This window comes from Sciurus vulgaris (assembly GCF_902686455.1).
Source record: "Sciurus vulgaris genome assembly, chromosome: 17".
In the NCBI taxonomy this organism is placed as follows: Eukaryota; Metazoa; Chordata; class Mammalia; order Rodentia; family Sciuridae; genus Sciurus; species Sciurus vulgaris.
In genome coordinates, this window is record NC_136478.1 from 36,670,485 (window position 1) to 36,693,609 (window position 23,125).

Below are 23,125 nucleotides of genomic sequence, written 5' to 3' on the forward strand. Positions count from 1 at the left end.
ATTCTGGATACTATTTCTGAAAGTCTGTTTTCTCTTGGGTTATTTTATAACTGATATCTAGAAGTCTTTTAATATATGTTATAAAAACATTCATCCCCTTTTTCATTAGTCTTTTAAGTTTTTATGGCATCTTTTATTTTGTAACAGTTTTAATGAGATCATATCATTAACCATGTGAAGTATACAATTCAGTGACTACAGCATATTCAGAGTTGTGCAGCCTTCACTGCAGTCATTTTAAAATATTTTCATCACTGCAAAAAGAAATCCTGTACCTTTTAATTATCACCCTTAATCCCTCAGCCCTAGGCTAATATACTTTATGAATCCATTGACTGTTCTGGACATTTCACAGAATTAGAGAATCATACAATATGTGGTCTTCTGTGAGTGGCTTCTTTGACTTAGCATAATGTCTTCAAGGTTCATCCATGTTGTATCAGTATTTTATTCCTTTTAATTGCCAAATTATATTATATGTAAATTATATTACATGTGTATACCACATTATCCATTCATCTGTTTATGGACATGTACTTTTTCACCTTTTTGCCAAAATGAATAATGCTGCTATAAATATTTGTATATAAGTCATTGTATGAATATTTCTTTTCTCTTGGGATATACCTAGCAGTGAATTATTTGGTCAAATAGGAACTCTCTAATTAACCTATTAAGGATCGGCTAAACTCTTTTTCCAAAGCAGACACCATTTGACATCCCCCCAACATCAGTGTATGAAAGGTTCCAATTTATTCACATCCTCAATAACATTTATTTTCATCTGAATTAATTTTACCTGTCCTTGACTGTGAAATGGTATCTCATTGTGGGTTTGGGGTTGTGTGTGTGTGTGTGTGTGTGTTTTAACTCTTAATTTTTTTAAATTGTGGCTTAAAAAACCATGTTACATAAAGTGTATCATCTTAAACATGTTTTAGGGGCTGGGGTTGTGGCTCAGTGGTAGAACACTTGCCTAGTGTGTGAAGCACTGGGTTTGATTCACTACCACATATAAATAAATGAATGAAATAAAGGTCCATCAACATCTAAAAAAAATTTAAAGACACTTTTTAAGGTATAGTTCAATAGTATAGGAATATTCACACTATTGTAAAACACATCTCCAGAACTTTTTCATCTTATAAAACTGAACCCATTGAACAACTCCCCTTTTTTACTTACTCCTAGCCCGTGGTAACCACTATGTAGAATAGTGTCTGTCTCTGTGAACCTGAACTCTTGAGATACCTCATTAAGTGAAATGGTACAGTACAATCATCCTTTGGTATCTGCAGGTGTTTGGTTCCAGGAATACCACCTTCCCCTGCAGATAACAAAATCCAAGAATTCTCAAGTCCTTTATATAAAATAGCATAGTATTTGCATATAAACTATGTATATCCTCCCCTATAAACAATCTCTTGATTATTTAAAATATCTACTACAACTTAAATGCTATGTAAATATCATTATATTGATTAGGTAATAATCACAGGGAAAATATCTGTACTTGTTCATTTTCCAAACATTTTCAGTCCTCGGGGCTTGTGCAGAACCTGCAGCTGCAAAGGGCCAGCTGTCTTTGTCTTTATGTGACTTTGTTCACTTACTGTCTTCAAGGTCCATCAATGTTGTAACATGTGACTGTATCTCCTTCATTTTTAAGACTGAATAATATTCCATTATATGTATTTAGCACATCTTATTCATTCATCAGTGGACATTTGGGTTGCTTTTACTTCTTGGTTGTTATGAATAATTCTGCTATAAACACAGTAGTGTTCATATTACTGTTCCTTAATGAGCATTTTTTTCATGAGCTTATTGACTATCTTCTCTGGAGAAATGTCTATTCAGATCCTTTACCTCTCTTTTCAGTTCTGTTGTCCTTTTATTAATAAGGTATGAGAATCTTTTATTATTAGGTATCTGTCAGATATAAATTTTGCGTTGTGAGGTAAAACCTAAGCTTTATTTTTCTCCAGCTGGCCAATTATCCAATACCATTTATTGAATAATCCATCTTCTCCCATCCTTTAAAAAATATTTATTGAAGAAACATATGGCATTATATACTGGGAAAAATAAGGATAAAATGAGGCAGAACTAACATCCAGGTACAAAGACAGATGTATGAGTAAGGGATTACTAGTGAGTAACAATGGTTAAAATGAAGGTTCGTGAAAAATATCTGGGGGCCATTGGAAAAGTACCAATATCTACTTAAGAGTTGAGGGGAGAAAAGTTAGGACATGGAAACTTTCAGAATAAAATAGTAAGAACCATGTACTGTGCTGGAGTAGGAAATTTAACATTGAAAAACCATTCTGCAAGTGTAAAATTTTTTTTCACTCTTTGCTCAAGTTGAATATAATTAAATATACTACAGAAAATAAACAAGCATCTTTTGTGATACTAATTCCTTGGTGCCTGTGTACTTAACATATTCTGTGTTCTGGTTTGTTTGGGCTGCTATAACCATATACCTTAGATCAGGTAGTTTATATACAATAGCAATTTGTTGCTCATAATTCTTGATGCTGGGAAGTTCAAAATCAAGGTAGGACTCAATCTTCAAAGATGGTGTCTTGTTGTGTCCTCACATGATAGAAGGGAGCAAGGGCATTTGCTCAACTTTCATTTATCAGGGCACTAATCCCTTTCATGAGAGTGGAGTCTTCATGATTTAATTTCTTTCCCCAGACACTCATCTCTTCATCTTGTCTTTGGTTGTTAGGTTTTAACTTATGAATTTTAAAACATTCATTATATGTAAATTATATTACATGTGTATACCACATTATCCATTCATCTGCTTATGGACGTGTACTTTTTCACCTTTTTGCCAAAATGAATAATGCTGCTATAAATATTTGTATATAAGTCATTGTATGAATATTTCTTTTCTCTTGGGATATACCTAGCAGTGAATTATTTGGTCAAATAGGAACTCTCTAATTAACCTATTAAGGATCGGCTAAACTCTTTTTCCACCTTGCCTAAGTAAGAACATTTTTAATATAGTAGTTATAATTTTACATTCATATATGAATAAACATGATACCATGGTCTTACAAATATTTTTTAATCCACAGATATTCATAATTGTCATTAAAATAATTTGTGCTTACTGAGCAGAACTGTCAGCTATACTTTACTTATAACATGTAAAATATTTAACTAATAGCACATAATACCTACTTTCTTAAAATGGTATCACTTCACCAGAAGTGATCAAAATATAGTTATATTTCAAAATTCATGTTACTTATATAAAGATTGTACAGATAGTCTAACCTTTTTTTGATGATTATAGAATAAATTTATCTCTAAATTATTTCCATATATTTGTTGTTTTACTTATTCTCTCCATAATAGTTATCAGAAGTACCCCAAATCTTTGACACAGAATTCTTAACAAGATAAATGAAAAAAAAAGTTTGAGATATAAAGTGTTAAATGCTCTATTTGTATTCTCAGTATACATTTTAATTGACTTGCATTTAGCACCTCTCTGGTACCTTCTAAGTCATCCTTGGAATTTAACTAATTGGAAAATAGAAATGACAATAGGTACAGTACAATATACCCATAATTAATTATCTTAAATATAGATATTGATATCTATATTATGTATATAGTACACAAAAAGCACCATTTGACAGCTTAATAAAGGTTTTTGAAATAAAGTGAATGGCACAAATTTAATTTGTTTAGATCTAAAGAAATTGAAAGGGTTTCTGCTTGTGATAATCAATCGGTATATTAATGGTTTATGGGGGGGTTAATTAAAGCTCATTTTTAATAAAAGCTTACATTATAACAGGAATAATAGCCTGTTCTTTATTTTTCCACAGTTCTTAGTGGTCTGTGTTCTAATGACTGTCCTCGTAAGATAACAGTAAGTAAACAATTCTTGTTCATAAATATTTCTGTGAAAAGTCTCTGCATTGTACACAGATGCACACAAAATAGTGCTTACATGTTATAATCAAAATCATCATTACTATTTAAAAATAATTAATCTTCATTACTCAAGAAAACATTGCTATAATTTATTACCTTTCCTAAAAACTTCTCAGTATAAGGAGCACCTCATTTATGAAGCATTTTCTGATATCCTGCCATTATTTCTGGACATTTATAATATTTTTTTTTTCACATAAGGGAGTTTATTAAGCAGAGTGTCTCCCTGCAGGGTAAGAGAGAAAATGAGAGGAAAAGAGAAAGGAAAGCAAGACATAATTATCTAGTGGTGACAGCGGTGTGTTAAAGTCACCCAGAATTATTGTGTTGTGGTCTATTTGATTCCTGGAATTGAGAAGGATTTGTTTGATGTACAGGGATGCACCATTGTTTGGGGCATAAATATTTACTATCGTTATGTCTTCCTGATTTATGGTTCCCTTAAGCAGTATGAAATGTCCTTCTTTATCCCTTCTGACTAACTTTGGCTTGAAGTCCACTTTATCTGATAGAAGGATGGAAACCCTCGCTTTTTCTGAGTGTGTGTCTGGTATGTTTTTTTCTCATCCTTTCACCTTTACTCTGTGGGTGTCTTTTTCTATGAGATGAGTCTCTTGAAGGCAGCACATTATAGGGTCTTGCTTTTTAATCCAATCTGCCAGTTTATGTCTTTTGATTGATGAGTTTAGGCCCTTAATGTTCAGGGTTATTATTGAGATAGATTTGTATTCCCAGTTATTTGGTCTTATTTTTGGTTTTTAACTTGACTTGGTTTCTCCTTTGATTGGCTTTTCCTTTAGTGTAGTTCTTCCCTTTGCTTACCTACATTGTTGTTTTTCATTTCCTCCTCATGGAATATTTTTCTTAGAATGTTCTGTAGTACAGGCTTTCTATTTGTAAATTCTTTTAACTTTTGGTTGTCATGAAAGGATTTTATTTCATCATCAAATCTGAAGGTTAGTTTTGCTGGATATAAGATTCTTGACTGGCATCCATGGTGTTTCAGAGCTTGAAGGAAGTTGTTCCAGGACCTTCTTGCTTTTAGGGTCTGGGTTGAGAAATCTGCTGATATCTTTCCCCCCTATATGTAATCTGATGCTTTTCTCTCATAGTTTTTAAAATTATATCTTTATTTTGTATGTTAGGCCTTTTCATTTTAATGTGCCTTGGTGTTCTGTAAGCCTCTTGTAGTTGATTTTCCATTTCATTCTTCAGGTTTGGGAAATTTTCTGATATTTCATTGAATAGATTGTTTGTTCCTTTGGTTTAATCTCAGGGCCTTCCTCGATCCTGATAATACTTAAATTTGGTCCTTTCATGATATCCCATAGTTCTTTGAGGTTCCATTCCTAGTTTCTTACCATCTTCTCTATTCAGTCAACTTTTATTTTCAAGATCAAATATTTTGTCCTCATTGAGGTTCTGTCTTCGAAGTGATCTAGTCTGTTGGTGATACTTTCTATTGAGTTTTTAATTTGGTTTATTTTTTCTTTCATTTCAAGAATTTCTGTTTGGTTTATTTTCAGAATGTCTATCTCTTCATTGAAATGATCTTTTGCTTCCTGCATTTGCTCTTTTAACTGTTTATTGGAGTGATCATTCATCGCTTGCATTTGCTCTCTTATCTCATCCTTTATTTCACAGATCATTTTAATTATGTTCTGAACTCCTTTTCCAACAGTTCTTCTACCATGCTGTCATTGGATTCTGTTAAAATAGAATCCTCATTTGTTTGGAACACTTTCTTCCCTTGTTTTTTCATATTGTTCATATATTTTCTCCTCTAGCAGTACAGATCTGAGGTATTGCAGCTTCTTCCCTATAGGCTTATAGTGACCCTGCAGGTTTCCAGTACCTCACCTTTAAGGGGGAGATCAGTATTAGCAGCACCCAATACAAACAGTATGCAGCCATAAACCAAATAGCCCCTATGAAGATGTTAACAATATTGTCATAATAAACAGAGACTATGAGTGTGATTACTATTTACGATGTAACCAATAGGTTTGCAGTGAGGTCTACAATTTCTAATGGTGGACAAAGAGAATGGGGGAGTATAGGATGTAACTCTTAATGGCATAAGATAAGAGTATATAGATGTACTAGATCATAGGAAGAGTGAAAGTGGAATCCAAAGAAGATGGTTGTTAGCATGAGAAGAAAGAAAGAGACTCCGAGGAAACAGGTAAACCAAAGGTAACCAGAGCGAAAAAAATTAAAAAATAAAAAACAAAAATCTGCAAAATAACAGTCATATACTATTCAAACCTCCCAGTCTTCAGTAGCCTGATGCATGAGAGGTACCTGAGCTTCCAGTCTCCATCAGGCATCTCAGATTGGGAGCTGCCCCAGCTAAAGATGACACCTCACTTCAAGGATAATCCAAGATGACTGTACTGGCTTCTGAATGCTCTGGTAGATGGGGAGCTGCAGGGTGGGTATGAGTTCGCGCAGGGCACAGGCACGGGCCCCAAAGCAAGTCTTTAATTGTAATGAAACTGGCGTCTTCTACAGGAAGATGCCTGCTAGAACCTACATTGATGAAATTGCAAAGAATGCACCATGGTATAAAACATGGAAGGGCAGCTTACTCTGGTACTGTGTGGCAGCACTGCAGGCCATTTGAGAGAGCACACCAAGTGTAGTATTCAAAGCAAAGAACCAGGGACTCTCAAAAACACAAGTTATATTTTGAGAGTGAGAAAGAGTAAGACCATATTCACATACCTTTTATTAGTGCACATGTTTTAATCGTTTTATTATTACTGTTGCTAATTTCTTTTCTTACCTGATTTATAAATTAAACTTTATTATAGGTATAAATGTATAGGAAGAAAAATAAATATATTTATTGGGTAAGGTACAATCCATGTCTTCAGCCATCCCTCTTATCCCTTGAGGATAAAAGGGGTCTAATGTACCTTACACATAGTTACTCCATCCTCATTATAATCCTATTATGTAGATATTGTAACCATCCCTAATTAAAGCTGAGGAAAGTGAAACTCAGAGAAGAAAAATAACTTGCCCAAGTTCACACAGAAACTGTATACAAGAGAAGAAATTTGAACCCAGAATGTCTGACTTTAATGACTACATTATTATCTTCAGAATTTGTAAAGCAAATATTTAATCCAAACGTGAACTCACAGGCCTTGGGTTATTTCATCAGTCAAGTAATACTTCTGTACCAAAATATTTAAACATCAGAAAATTATTTTCTCATAGTTCTGGAGGATGGAAGTTCAAGATCATAGTGCCAGGCATGGTCAGATTTGGGCGAGGACTTTCTTCCTGGCTGTAGATAGCTACCTCATCACTATGGCATCATAAAGCCTTAACTCAAAGTGTGGGCATATAAAGGAGACCAAGTTTTCTTGTCTCTGCTTCTGTAAGACCCTAGTCCCATCATGATATCCCCATCTGCATGATCTCTTCTGACCCTAATTACCTACTGTTTTAGTCAGCTACTTTGCTCCTGTGACTAAAAGATCTGACCAGAACAATTGTAGAAGAGGAAGAGTTTATTGAGGGCTCACATTTTCAGAGGTCTTAGTCTATAGAAGGCCAACTCCATTCCTCAGGACTGGAGATGAGATTAAACATCAAGGCAGGATAAGGTGGCAGAAGAAGCAGCTCACATCATGGTGATCAAGCAGCAGAGCGGAAGAGACTCCACTCTCCAGATACAGAATATATGCTCCATAGCCATGCCCCAGTGAACCACTCCCTCCAGCCATATCCCTCCTGCCTCCAGTTACCAGTTAATCCCATCAGAGATTAATTCACTGATTAGGTTAAGACTCTCACAGCCCAATCATTTCTCCTCTGAACCTTCTTGGATTGTCTCACACATGAGCTTTTGGGGGACACCTCACATCCAAATCATAACATCTACCAAGGGCCCCATCTCTGAATACCATTGCATTGGGGATTATAGCTTCAACATATTAATTTGGGGCAATACAAACATAATGTCTGTACCAACTATTAAGTAAATTATTTCAGAGAAGTGTGGGAAAGAAGTTACATGTTACCTTCATAAATGTGTTGTGATCGTTGCAGATTGATAGTCTCATAGACTGAGCTCCTGGCATATTAGCTTTTCAGGTTTCACATCAAGGAATTTAAGATGCATGAGTAAGTGGAGAATTACTTTTTTGGGGGGGATACCATAGAGTGAACCCAAAGATGCTTTGCCTAGCCTCGGTCTTTAGTTTTTTATTATTCCCCCACATTTTTTATTGGTGAATTAGAGTTGTACATAATGATGGAACTTGTTACATATTTGTACATGCACACAATATAACAATATAATTTGGCTAATATCACTCCCCAGCACTTTTCCCCTCCCTCCCACCTCCCACCCCTTAGGCCCTTTCCTCTACTGATCTCTCTTTGATTTTCATGAGATTCCCCCACCTTTCTTTTCCTTCTTCCTCTTCAGCTTCTGCTTGAGAGAAAAACATACGACCCTTGACCTTCTGAGTTTGACATTTTGCTTAATATGATAGTCTAGTTCCATTCATGTTCCCATAAATGACATAATTTCAGTTTTCTTATGGTGGAATAAAACTCCATTGTGCATATACACCACATTTTATTTTTCCATTCATCCATCGATGGACACCTAGACTGGTTCCATAGTTTGGCTATTGTGAATTGTGCTGCTATGAACATGGACATGCATGTACTTCTATAGCATGATGACTTTAATTCTTCAGGATAAATACCAAGTAGTGGTATAGCTGGGTACAGCCTAGTCCTTTGAAGAACCTTCATACTGATTTGCATAGTGGTTGAACTAATTTACAGTCCCACCGACAGTGTACAAGTGTTCCTTTTTCTCCACATCCTCTCCAGCATTTATTATATGTATTCTTGATGACTGCCATTCTGACTGGTGTGAAATAAAATCTCAGTGTAGCTTGAATTTGCATTTCCCTAATTGCTAATAATGTCAAACTTTTTTTATATATTTGTTGGCCGTTTGTATTTCTTTGTCTGAAAAGTTTATTAATTCATTTGCCCATTTATTGTGTCATTTGATTTTTTTCTGTAAATCCTTTTGAGTTCTTTTTTATATTCTGACATTAATCTTTCAGAAAGGTAACTAGCAAAGCGTTCTCTCAAGGCAGGAGGATCTCAAGTTCAAGGTCAGCCTGGGCAACTTATCAAGATGGCCCTATCTCAAAATTTATAAAATAGGGAGGGGACTGGGGCTATAACTCAGTGGAAAGTGTCCCTGCATTCTATTCCCAGCACAAAAAATATAATAATTAGCCAGGCGAGGTGTCACATGCCTATAATCTCAGCAGCTCAGGAGGTGGAGATAAGAGGATTATGAGTTCAAAACCAGCCTCAGCAAAAGTGAAGCACTACGCAATTCAATGAGACCCTGTCTCTAAATAAATACTAAATAGGGTTGGGGATGTGGCTCAGTGATCAAGTGCCCCTGAGTTCAATCCCTGGTACCCCAAATAATAATAACCGATTATATTAACACAACCTGTATATTATGAAAAAATATATTTTCCTAATAACAAATAATATAATTTGCGTAGTATAATTTCAATACTTTAACATTTATTATAGCATGTTTTAAGTTCGGGTATTTGACCTCTCCTGGAGAAAGTTGTTCAATCCATTTTGAAAGTGAGGCGGTAAAGTCTCCACCTATTAATTGTTGAATTATCTATTTCTCCCTTCTGTTCTTCATATCTTTTGGGATTCTGTTGATAAGCATATTTATGCTTATAATTGTTATATACTCTTGATGGACTGACTCTTTGATCATGACCTTTTTTGTCTCTAGTAATATTAAAATCTATTTTATAGCCTCTCCAGTGGCTTTGGGTTTCATACAGTCTCATCTTTGAATTTGAAGTCTTTTTGTAAACAGTATATAATTGGATCATACTGTTCTATCAATTGTTATTAATCTGTGTCTTTTATTAAGGCATTTAATTCACTTACATTTATTGTAACTACTGATAAGGCAGTTTGTATGTCTGTCTTTTTTCTATTTCCTATTTTGAATTTTCTTGTTCCTCCTCTATTGCATTATTACTGCTTTGTGTTAGAGTATTTTCTAGGTTATCTCTATACTTTTTTAAGTTATTTTCTTGGTAATTGCTGTCAGAATTACAATTAACATTTTATCTCAGACATAGTCTGGTTCATATTAATTTCAGTTGCCTATGAAATCTATGTTCCATCACACATACTTCCCCCCTTTTGTGTTTATTGTCATACAAGTCACATCTTCAAACATTATAAGCCCAACAACTTTATATTATTGCTTTATACAAATAATCTTTTATGTCCGATATATTTGTGTAGATTCAGGTTACTCTCTAGTGTCCTTTTAGTTCATTCAGCTAGAAGTCCCTTCAGTATTCCTATAAGTCACGTGTGCCAATAAAACATTCTCTGTTTTTATCTGGCAATGTGTAAATTTCCCTTTCTTTTTTTTAGGATTTTGATTTATTCTTTAGGCTAAGATTTTTAACAGTTCACAACCCTTAGCATTTCTTAGAGTTCTTTTTTTTTTTTTTTTTTAACAGACTGCACTTTGATTCATTGTACACAAATAGGGTACAACTTTTCATTTCTATGGTTGTGCACGATTCATTTTGAAAGACAGTTGTACTATATGTTGGATTTTTTGATTAATATATCATCCTACTACTCTCTGCCTTCATGAGTTTGTAATGAGAAATCATCTATTAATCTTATTGAGGATCCCTCCTACATGATGAATTGCTTCTCTCTTACCACTTTCAAAATTCTCTAATCGGTTTTAAATCTTCACTATGAGGACTGAGGTACATTTCAGTGGTACAGCACTTGCCTAGTATGCATGAGTTTGATCCCCATGACCACAAAAAAAATTGACTATGATATGATTGTTAGTATTTATCTATAATATATCATGCTGTTCATCCTACAGGGTGTTCATTGGGTTTTTTCATATGCATATTAACATACTTCATTAAATTGTCCTCCCCTTTTTCTACTCCCCTTCTAGAACTCCCATATTCTTAATGGTACTCCATATGTCTCTAAAGCTCTCTTCATTTTCTTTATTTCTTTTTCTAGTACTCCAACTAGATAATATGAATTGACATATATTCAGTTTTTCTGATTATTTTTTTCTGCCAATTTAGAGCTGCTACTGAGCCAATGTAGTGAATTTTTCATTTCAGTCATTGTACTGCAGAAATTCATTTTGGTTCTTTTTTGTGATTTCTGCCTCTTTAGTCATATTATTTTTTGGTGAGACACTATTTTCCATGATTTCCTTTAGTTCTTTGGATATATTTATTAGAGCTGATTTAAAATCTTTGCTTGGAAATCAGCCATCTAAGCTGCTTTGGGGGCAGTTTCTATTGACTGTATTCTCCCTCCCCCACTGTATGAGCCATACTTTCTTCTTTGTGCCATAATTTGTTGTTTTTGTTGTCAAAAATGATCATTTTAATTATGTATCAACTCGAAATCAGATATTCCCCTACCTAGCCTGAGTTCTTCGTTATTGCTTGTTGTCATATGTTCAGTGACTCACCTGGATCAATACTATAAAAAACCTCTACTCTTTATGCATGTGGCTACTAAAGTTACCCCCTCAGCTTACTGGTCATCTTGGATGATCAGAAAGTGCCTTAAATGATAGATAAGACCCTTCTCAGGGGTTTTGGGGGCATGAACATAGTGCTATATGTGTGTGTGTGTCCTTCTAGTTTCCCAGAAATATATGAAAGTTTCTCAAAGCCCCCTACTGACATCTTCTTTCCATTTTTCCCCCAGCTGTATCACTGCCTCAGATAGCTGCAGTCATAAACATCTGACGATGATTGTTTTTAACAAGCATTCCAGTGATAAGGCTGTTCACACAAGCAAGCTCTGTGTCCTAAACAAAGACAAATCCTGAGAATAGAGATTTCCTGGGAGCTTCCAGACATGTCAAATAATTAATTCTCTGGAAATGGGGCTTTTGGGAATTCTTAACCTATTCTGTGCCCTCTGGTAACTGTAGGGCTATTCATTTTCACAGGTACCTTGGTTGCAAAGCTGCTGGTTTTTCAAGATTTAGATTAGAGCTGGTATAAGGGTAATGGAAGTAGGGCAAATTAATATACAACAAAGGTCACTATTAACGAGACTTAGCTGTTTTTCTTGAATAACTGCTGCATAGATTCTTGCAAAGTTTTTGAAAAGGTGATTTTGACAATGTTTTTGCCAAAGTTCTCATTGCTTTTATGAAAAAGCAGATTTTTGGAGGTCCTTGCTATACCACTCCAGAAGTGATAGACCCAACGTTGCTCATTAAAGTCTATTGGTTCAACTTCAACTATAAATGGATCTTTTATATATGCATGTTTTTGTAACATTATTCATTGTCCATTTGAAAAATTTTGGAATACTGAGTTACACAGATTTTTCTGATGATGACACATTTCATTGTATAATATTTTGAAATCGTGATTATTAACGTCACCACTAATTGCATCAGAAAAACTAAGTATTAGGAAGATGTCAGTTTATGGTAGCAGTTATTGCAATTTTTCAAAATTCTAGTTTTAACTTGGAAGCTTAAATTTTATAATTAACAGCAAATACTATCAGACTCTATTTGTCCATTTTCTAAATAACCAAGTCTAAATACCCATTTTTGGTGCGACTGCTAATTAACTACCCTTGCTTTTGTGTCATTAGTACAGTTGTTAACATGGTGTAAAATATAAATGGCAGCATTACTAATATAATAGTATTAATATTAAAATAGAGTTTACCTAATGTGATCTGTTCTGAGTGTTTAGGGAGCCCCAAGAGCCTTTGTTATACTTTGAGAAGCAATGTGTAGAGGAATTAAATCTGGATTTCTGGATATTGTGTTTAAATACCAGAATGAAAACAACATTACCCTATGTAAATTTATGATTACACAAATGGTATGCCTTTACGCCATGTACAAACAGAGAAACAACATGTATCAGAATGATTGGCCCATGATGAGAGGTGAATTTTTGCTCTATAATTCAGACATGCTGACCTAATTTTTTAATTGAATATGGGTGGGAGAGAGAAAAATGCCCATATAGCCTGTAAAGTAAGATACTGTGTATAGTAGTATGAAATATGCCAAGTGAATTAGAAAAATATTCAAGAATATAATTGGGAATATTCACTGAAAAGTCTTATAATCCAAGATAGCTGTTCCAGTGTCTAGATTATACTATGGATAACAAATTAAATTTGAAGGCATTATAACAGTGGTAGGTGTGACCTCATAAGTATCTCCAGGTCTCCCTAGAATAAGAAAAGTTTAAAGTTTAAAAGGTTATATCCTATCCCAATAAAACAGAGAAAAATTTATTTTAAGAAGTATTACTGCATTCACAATGTTAAGTACATAAACCAGTAGTATCTCTTATATGCTGCTGATGGGAATATAGTGGTAATATTCATATGTAAGAATGCCATGTTTATTACTGCAAAAGCAATGGGAAACTTTCAACAATAAGAAAAATATTTATGTTATAATCATATGGAATATCCTAAAGCAGTAGAAATGTACTATAGCTATATGCTTAATTATGAATGTCTCAAAATAATGTACTTTTAAAAGCACAAGCACATATACTTATATATGTAAAACTATGAAGAAAAAGAATAATTGCAAGAAGAAGATAATTTCTTACCTTAACTTCTGTTCATATATCTGTGGTAAGTGATATGGTGATTCACACCTGTAATCCCAGTAACTCAGGAAGCTGACACAGGAGGATTTCAAATTCAAACCCACTGTCAGCAACTTAGTGCCCTCAGCACCTTAGTGAGAACTTGTCTCAAAATAAAAGGCTGGAATTGTAGTTTAGTGGTAAAGCATTCAATCTCTGCTATGCTTAAAAAACAAAAAAACTATCTGTGGTTGGCTTAAAACTGGATATCTAAAGAACAATGCTTTTCCTTTCCTTTTTGCAAAATAAGAATATATACATATATTGAATTTCAGTAACTCTTTCATGAAAACAGTACAAAATACAAAGTGTAATATTCATCTTTCTACATAAAAATACTTTAACAATTTGCTTTATTTGTGTGATATTATTTACATCTTTTATTCAGTTTGTCATATCTTCTGAGTAATTCCATTCTTATACCTATTTTCTCGTGGCCTTTGGAAGCACATTAAAGTCTAAAGTTCTTAAAAATATCAATCAAGGAATTGTGGTATTGATAAAATTAATTATTTCTTGCCAATTCTGGAGGAAAATCATTTTCAGAGCATCAATAAACTATCTAAATGTTGTTAACTTTTCCCTACTTTATTGGGAAGATCAGTGCAATTTCATTTTTGTGAAAATATTCAAGAGTTTAAAGCACTTAAACATTTTGTCATCTCTTTATAGGAAAATCCATTGCAGTCATTAGTTTCTTTATGTCCTATTTAATTTTTAAAGAAAATAAATATTTCGTTCATTCAAAGTTTGAACAATATTCTAGTAATAAGCAACATACAAGTTGAAGATAAACTTATCATTGTAATTAGGCTTTGTCAGTCTGTCAGCTTTTTCTTAAGTGGAATATAATTTTTCTCCAAATGAGTAGGGGGTTAAAAGTGGTAGATATAATTATTAATGTTTTTCATTCAATTGTAATTATTATAGATGGATTTTATTTACTTTGATATTTTAGTGGGAAAATGTAAACAGTGTCCATCCTTGTAGGAAAAAATGCAATGCTATATTCAACAGAAATACTATAATAAAAAATTGTTGTTTTTTGTTTGTTATTGTTTTAGTTTTTTTGTAGTGCTAAGGATTGAACCCAGGGTCTCATACATGCTAATAAGCACTCTATCACTGAGCTACATCCCACCCCAAAACTCTTGTAGTTCTATTCAGGTAAAACCAAAAGTAGTGAATAAAATTTTGCTTAAAATAATTGTCTTTATAAAGAAAAAAAATATTAGATATTAGAAATACCCAGTTTGTAACTATCAGGTCATTTACAATGTTAAGAATTTTCTACTAACCAGGTTTTATTTTGAAGTATTACTTATAGAAGTGCTAAGTAATTCTCATCTATGTAAGAATTACATGTAAGAATTTTTTACTGTATTAATGATAGATTTACATGAAATTTCAAATCACTCACTTGCTTTCCAAAGCTAACTATTTCCTTTCTTATTGCAGCCTTTTGGAGTGAATCAGCCTGGACCATATATCATGTATACAGCTGTAGATGCAAATGGGTATCTGAAAAATGGTTCAGGTAAGGCCAGATATAATGTTCATAATGTACAGAATCACCTTTATTCAATATATTGACAAGGTAAACTGATGACAAAAATTTTTTTCATACCCCATAATAAAACTTTTAGACTTATACCAACAGATAATAAAAAGATCCTCATGGCAAAATATTAACATTTAATTCTTCATTTATCACCATTGTGAAGGACCCAAATCCTTTTTTTTTTTTTTTTCCCAGTTGAACTAATAGAGAAATTTGGAGAAACTGAGTTATTTTAAAGAGTGAAAAGTTAAATTATATAAATTAAGCTCATTTTAGAAGAAGTAAAAATTAGAAATCCAATTAATACTACAATCTAAATTACTCCTAGATTTTAATATGTGAAATAGAAGCTAGAAAATATTGAGGTTTTTTTGATTTGTGAGTATGAAAAAAAGGTCTACTTATACATGCAAATAAATAATAAAGAGAAATGCAGTTAAGTCAAAAAAGGAAATAAGACTGAACAAAGAATGTGCATTTGACATAAGATTAGATCCATATTACAATAAATACATGGTAATCATTTCTATGATTACCATGGTCATATTTGAATAACATTATGAGACCAAGAATTGTTTCTCTCCCTCTTATATTACTTACTTGACCCTGCTATTTAAATCTAGAGGAAAAAATATTTCCCTTTTTCCTTTGAGTTTATTATTTATTAATGTAGCTAAGGAAAAAAACCCAAGTAACCCCCACCTTCTGTGTTCCCTTGGTCTATTCTAAAAGTGGTATTAAGCAATCACATGCTACGATAAAAGAAAAAAAAACTGTTTTTTCCTCTTATTCACACTCATTCAACAAATAATACATCTGTAACCAGGTATATGGATTTTTTCCCACACCAACTGATTCTTCAGTATTAATTGTCTTATAATTCTACTCATTTCTATCACTATCACATGCCCTCTACTCAGACACCAGATGCAATGCTGTCCAGGTATCCAGTACTTCTAATAGTCTTTAAATTGGTATTTCCCGTGTCTGTATCCTTAGGTTCAGTCAGTTCCTAAAATGGCTCAAAGAACTCAAGAAAACATTTGCATTTACTGGTTTTTAATAAACAATACAAATAGCTAGATGAACATAGGTCAAGATACATAGGTCAAGATCCTAAGAACAAGAATTTCTAACCATATACTTGAGGTTTGCCAGTTTCCCAGAACATTGATATGTTCACCAGTCTGGAAGCTTTCCAACCCTTTCCTCTTATGTTTTATGGTAGGCATAGGTAGGCATGATTGATTAAATCTTTAGCCACTGGTGATCAACTCAACCTTCAGCCCTTTCCCTTCCCTGGAAAGGAAGAAAGGCTCTGAAAGTCCCTACCCTTTTCTTACATGGATAATTACCCTTGCAACCAACCCCTGTCCTGAGACTCTCTAGGAGCTTCCAGCCATATTATTACCATACAAAAAAGGTACTGCTTCAGAGATTCCAAGGAGCTATGTGACAGGAAAACAAAATATTCTTTTTCTTGGTAGTCTATGGAATGGAATCCAGGGGCTCAAGTATAGAAGGCAAACCCTCTACCACTATGCTATACCTCCAGCCCAATATATTTCTAATTATACATTAGAATATCACACATACTTCATATATTGGAGCAATTAAACTGTATTTCAGACTGAGAGCTCCGCATGTCTGAAAAGCAAAGAAACATTTGGCTGGTAAACAGTATTGAAGAAAATTATTGGTTGTAACACATGCATAATGTTTTTATATAATTTTAATTATTACCATTCTGATTTCTACGCTTTAAGCAGTAATTATCCATTATATCTGCCAATACCAAAAACCATTTGGTTCTTGTTTTAATTATAATTGTTAACATAAACTAATAATACAATTAATGAGTTTCACTGACATTTACATATACGTATATATTCTTCCTTGATCATGTCCATTCTCCCCCTTCACCTGAGTCTCTTATACATTCAGGTAGTTTTTGTTTTTGTTTTTATTTATCTTTTAATTTTTTATAGACTGCATTTTGATTCATTGCACACAAATGGGGTACATCATTGGGGTACATCATTTTGTTTCTATGGTTGTATATGATGTAGATTCATACCATTCATGTAATCATACATGTACATAGGGTAATGATGTCTGTCTCATTCCACCATTTTTCATACCCTCCTCCCTCTCATTTCCTTCTACATAATCTAAAGTTCCCCCATTCTTCTCTCACTTCCCACCCACCCCACACCCCCATTATATATCATTCTGCACTTGTCAGAGAAAACATTCTTCCTTTGGTTTTTTGGGCTTGGCTTATTTCACTTAGCATGATATTCTCCAATTCCATCCATTTATTTGCAAATGCCATAATATTCTTCTTTATGACTAAATAGTATTCCATTGTGTATATATACCAGAGTTTCTTTATCTGTTCATCTGTTGAAGGGTATCTAGGTTGGTTCCACAATCTAGCTATTGTCAACTGAGCTGCTAAACATTGATGTGGCTGTGTTCCTGTAGTTTGCTGATTTTAAGTCCTTTGGGTATAAACCAAGGAGTGGTATAACTGGGTCAATAAATGGACCAAGGAACTGGACATACACTTTACAGAACAAGACACATAGGCAATTAATATATGAAAAAGTGTTCAATATCTCTAGTAATTACAGAAACGCAAATTAAAACAACTCTAAGATTTCATCTTACTCCAGTTAGAATGGCTATTGTCAAGAACACAAACAATAACAGATGTTGGCGTGGATGTGGGGAAAAAGGCACATTACATTGCTGGTGGAGTTGCAAATTGGTACAGCCACTCTGGAAAGCAGTGTGGAGAATCCTCAGAAAACTTAGAATGAACCCACCTTTTGACCCAGTTATCCCACTCCTCGGTTTGTTTTTTGTTTTGTTTTGTTGTTTTGCTTTTGTTTCTATACATGAGAGAAAACATGTGATACTTGTCTGTGTCTCACTTATTTCATTTAACATAACTTTCTCCAGTTCCATCCATTTTCCTGCAAATGAAATTATTTTATTATTCTTATTGCTTAATAATAATTCATTTCTGTACATAGACTGTATTTTCTTTATTTGCTTTTTACCAGAGTCCTAGGCCACATGCCTACCTCTGGGGATCCCAACTAACCAGGTCCAGCCACTCACTACAAAAAACAAACAGAAAAAGTAATGGTAAAAAGTAGGAACAGAACTTTAATCAGTATGACCATGGGAAGGGGCAAGGTGAGATCTAGCATCTTATCCCTGTGTCTTAGAGGTACTAATAAGAGCTGTCAGTTTAAATGGAGCGAGAATTGGGGCAGGAGAGAGAGGTATGCATTAATTAAGCAGTTTTAATTGTTAAATGTTGATCAGGTTGATCAACATTTCAAATCTGGTTTTTGGGGGTACCTCAGGAGTCCTTCTCTTTTTTTTTTTAATATCTTATTTATTTATTTATTTATTTTTTAGTTGTCGATATATCTTCATTTTTAATTTACATGTAGTGCTGAGAATCTGAACCCTGTGCCTCACACCTGTTAGGCAAGTGCTCTACCACTGAGCTACATCCTGAACCCTCAGGACACGTTTATTTAGGATATTTATCTATCAACCTATGATCCTGGAAGGGAGCAATTCAGTTCCCATGAAATGATTGTTCCTGCATAATAGACAAGGTGAAGTACCTTTCTCCTGATGCTCCTGGAAAGAGGAGGACTGAAATTTTCTAGGTGCTACTCCAGGGGTCTGAAATAGAATGCTGCAAATCTTGCCTCAGTCTTGAGGGGAATGGGATCAGTTAGTAAATTTAGGGCTAGTAAACCTTGCATCACCAGTTTTTAGATGAAGACTAAATGATTAACATGCACCTAAGTGTAGAGCTAAAGAGGGATGTGAGACAAATACAAAATAAAGGCAGAGTTGCCAGTTTTTATCCTACTTTTAATTACCCCTGGCCTAAAGGGGGTCACTACTTTTAGCAAGTGCAGCCTAAGTCCCTGTTATACATTTCTCTATTAACTTGACATCTGGGCTGATCCTTTATCTTTGCTATTGTGTATAGTGCTGCAATTCTCTTTTGAATGTTGACATCATTTCCTTTGGGTATTATACTCAGGAGTAGAATAACTGGATCATATGGTAGTTCTGCTTTTAGTTTTTTAGGAATATTTGTAGTATTTTCTCTAGTGAATGTACCAATTTACATTCCCACAAAGAGTGTATAAAGTTCCTTTATACACTATCTCTAAATGGCTCAGTTTATCACAAGTAATATCAGAGATTAGCTGCCAGAATGTTGAGATCTCTAGAAATTTAATTGTAGAAATTAATCTTTCTAGCAGTGGCACACACCTGTTATTCCAGTGACTCAGGAGGCTGAGGCAGGAGGATCACAAGTTCAGAGATAGTCTCAGCAACAGGGAGGTACAAAGCAACTCAGTGAGACCCTGTCTCTAAATAAAATACAAAACAGGGCTGGGGTGTGGCTCAGTGGTTGAGTGCCCCTGAGTTCAATCCCCAGTACTGCCAACCCTGCCCCAAAAAAACAAAAAAAAAAGTAGACCTTTTTGACTGGAAAAGGCAAAGTAAGGCAGTCACAAATGTATCATTTAATAAAACAGTCGGTTCATATATTTTAATCTATAAATTTGATTAAAATGACTGAGTTTAATTGCAGTTGATTAGTTGAAAATGTGACTTTGCTGGTTTTGAATGTTGAAAATGTCAGAAAATATCTTGAAGAGAATCTGTTTTCTTCTTCAGAATGTATTAGAAAAATGTAAACATATCTTTCCTAAACAAAACAAAACAAAAAGATGCAAGAGCAGAGTATCAGGATAATAATTTAGGCTTACTATATTGTGGAATTTTCTCCTCTTCCTTATCCATCAATAGATTTCCTGACAGGAAGTCTCACAGCTAGTCCTATTAAATGAGAACATCATGGGAAGTACTTAGCACCATACTAACTGGTACAGAGTAATTACTAATGAATGTTAGCTATTAATATTACTTAGAAGTAGCTCCTAAGTCCTAGGTCATGAAAGATATCTCTCAGGAATAAACATCAAGCTATGTGTTAAAATCACTGGATTAGTGGACTATAGGCTCTATCATTCATTCAACTACTAAAGTAGGATGAGCAACTCCCTAGAAAGACATGGAATATAACCATTACCTAAATGCTTTTTCTGGAATCATTATGAAATAAAAAGATCATGAAGTAAAGAAATCATAAAGCCTAAGGCAGAAAAAAAATTATAAAACAACAGTTTGTGTTTGTTAAATTGTAGTCATCATTTCACTTTACATAGTTACCATGGTTTAAAAAGAAATAAAGATTGTTAGGAATAATTTCTTCTTTTAAGATGCCCCAAGCCTTTTGCAAGATGACACTTACAAATAATGATGTAATTTTAAAATGTTCAATATTTGTTGTTAGATAGGCCTGAGTTTAAAAGATATTCTACAGCTAAAAACCTGAGGCTCTGAAAGCTTAAGATTAGTAATTCGAGCTTTCAGAGCCTCAGTTTCCTCAGCTGTAGAATGGTGATAATAGGAGCTACCATGCAGAGATACTGTAAAATTCAATGAGATAACATTCAGTATCTGAAATAGCTCCTAGCATGTGTAGGTGCTTTATAAGTACAAATCTATTGGTTTGCATTTAGTTTCTATGAACAATTTCCATTACTTTATATTAGATTAAGTAATCTTATAACCAGAAATGAACTATAATTATGTTTTAGTTAAGCACTCTGTTCAAGTTTTCTGCCTTAAATTTTATTTTTAAAATATGGAAGCCTTTGTACTAATTTTATGCAAGCATTCAATTAACAAATACTTGGGTGTCCTAGAATGGGTAAAACACAGAAAGAAAAAAATTAGATATAAAACCAGTTCTCTAAAACCAGTTCCAGGCCAACTGATATAAAATAGAGGTACAAGACACAGTTCTGACATTTGGTGGGAAGAATTTATTTCTAGTTTGGAGAGTGAGGTTAATAAAGGATTGATGGGACAATGCTATTTTTGTAAGATATGGGAGTGCTGAGGTTATAGAGATAGGGTAATAGGCAGAGATTGAAAATGATGAAAAATGGCATGGAACATGGAAGTGGAAAAGCTAGATATACTGGAAGTCAAGCTGGATATGTGCGGAGTGTATAAAAGGAATAGAAATAGATAAGGCTGATAAGTAATTAAATGTTCAATCATGGAAGTTCTTGATTCTTGGGTAATGGGAAGCCACTTAGGAATATAAACAGAGCTGTGCTTTAGAAAGATTAATTTCTTCTTTTTTTTTTTTCTTTTTTTTTAGTGCCAGGGATTGAACCCAGGGACACTTAACCACTAAGCCACATCCCCAGCCCTTTTTTGTTTTTTTATTTAGAGACAGGGCCTCACTGAGTTGCTTTGCACCTTGCTTTTGCTGAGACTATCTTTGAACTTGCGATCCTCCTGCCTCAGCCTCCCAAGCCACTAGGATTACAGGCATGCACCACTGTGCCCGACTCAGATCTACTTTTTAAAGCTTTTCAGTAATACATGGTATTTACAATTTGATTGAATAAAACAGAAATAACAATTTACTTATATTCACAAGCTAAAAAATTGAGTACTAACCTACAGACTGAATACAAAGAACCAAATAGTACTTCCTGGCAAATATGAGGTTACTGACATTCTTTTTTTTTTTTTTTAATATGTTTTAGTCATTAATGGACCTTTATTTTATTCATTTATTTATATGCAGTGCTGAGAATTGGACCCAGTGCCTCACACATGCTAGGCAAGTGTGTTACCACTGATTCACAACCGCAGCCCCTTGATATTCTTTTATATTAAAATAGATAATAAAAGCACTTATTCTGTAATCAATAGATATCATTTATTTTTTTAGTTGTAGATGGACAGGTTTCTTTATTTTATTTGTTTATTTTATTAGGTGCCAAGGATCAAACCCAGTACCTCACACATGCTAGGTAAGCACTCTGCCACTGAGCTACAGCCCCAGCCCTTATCATTTCTTTTAGTGATATCTGAATAATAGATGAGATGGGGTAAGTATTCATTATTAAGAGGCAAATTATCCCTTTTACCTAGGAAGATACCATTTAATACACTCAAATAGTTTAGAAAAGGAGACAGTAGTGGTCTGAAAAATCTCTTACCGTTAAAACAGAATTATTCCACAGTATTGGCAAACTCAGGCTTCTATTTTATATTCCAGAACTAAATTTCAGGAACAAAAATTATATAACCTTCTCTTAAGCTTTTTAATGTCTGCCATTCCTTCACCCACATATATAAATCACTTTTTTTTTTAATCCAGGGGTACTCCACCACTGAACTACATCTTCAGCCCTTAATTTTTATTTTGAGACAAGGTCTCACTAAGTGCTAAGGCTGGTCTTGAACTTCTAATTCTCCTACCTCAGCCTCCTGCAAGTAGCTGGGATTATAAACATGTACCACTGAGTCCAGCCTAATCAGTATTCTTTAATATTCTCCTAGTATTAATTATTTTCATAGTCCACCGTATGAAGGAGTAATTACTTTGAAAGGCTGCTTTACAGTTTTGACTATAGAAAAATAGAATAAGTAAAACCTTCACTTTAAATAAAGGTATTGTCTCAAGAAGAAATCCTAAAACATATGGGGCACTCAACAACAAAATGTTATGATGGATATAAATCTTGAATAGACATTTCTCCAAAGAAGGTTTTGAAATAGCCAGTAAGACATGAATACACACCCAACATCATCAATCATTAGGAAAATGCAAAAAGATTCTATCCAACAAAATGACTACTATAAATTTTTAAAAATGAAGAAAATAACACAAAGAAAAAAATAACTGTACAGTCACTATGGAAAATAATAT

The 23,125-nt window shown here is 33.9% G+C and overlaps 1 protein-coding gene across 2 annotated transcripts in view; it reads left to right on the top strand.

The window, feature by feature from the left end:
* Window positions 1-23,125, top strand: part of ITFG1 (integrin alpha FG-GAP repeat containing 1) — a 264,804-nt gene that overhangs the window by 196,502 nt on the left and 45,177 nt on the right. For both annotated transcript variants that reach the window (XM_079117640.1, XM_079117641.1), the window contains 2 exons: window positions 3,861-3,904; window positions 15,171-15,249. In XM_079117640.1, coding sequence (XP_078973766.1) covers window positions 3,861-3,904; window positions 15,171-15,249 — 123 coding nt within the window. The remainder of the gene's footprint in view (window positions 1-3,860; window positions 3,905-15,170; window positions 15,250-23,125) is intronic.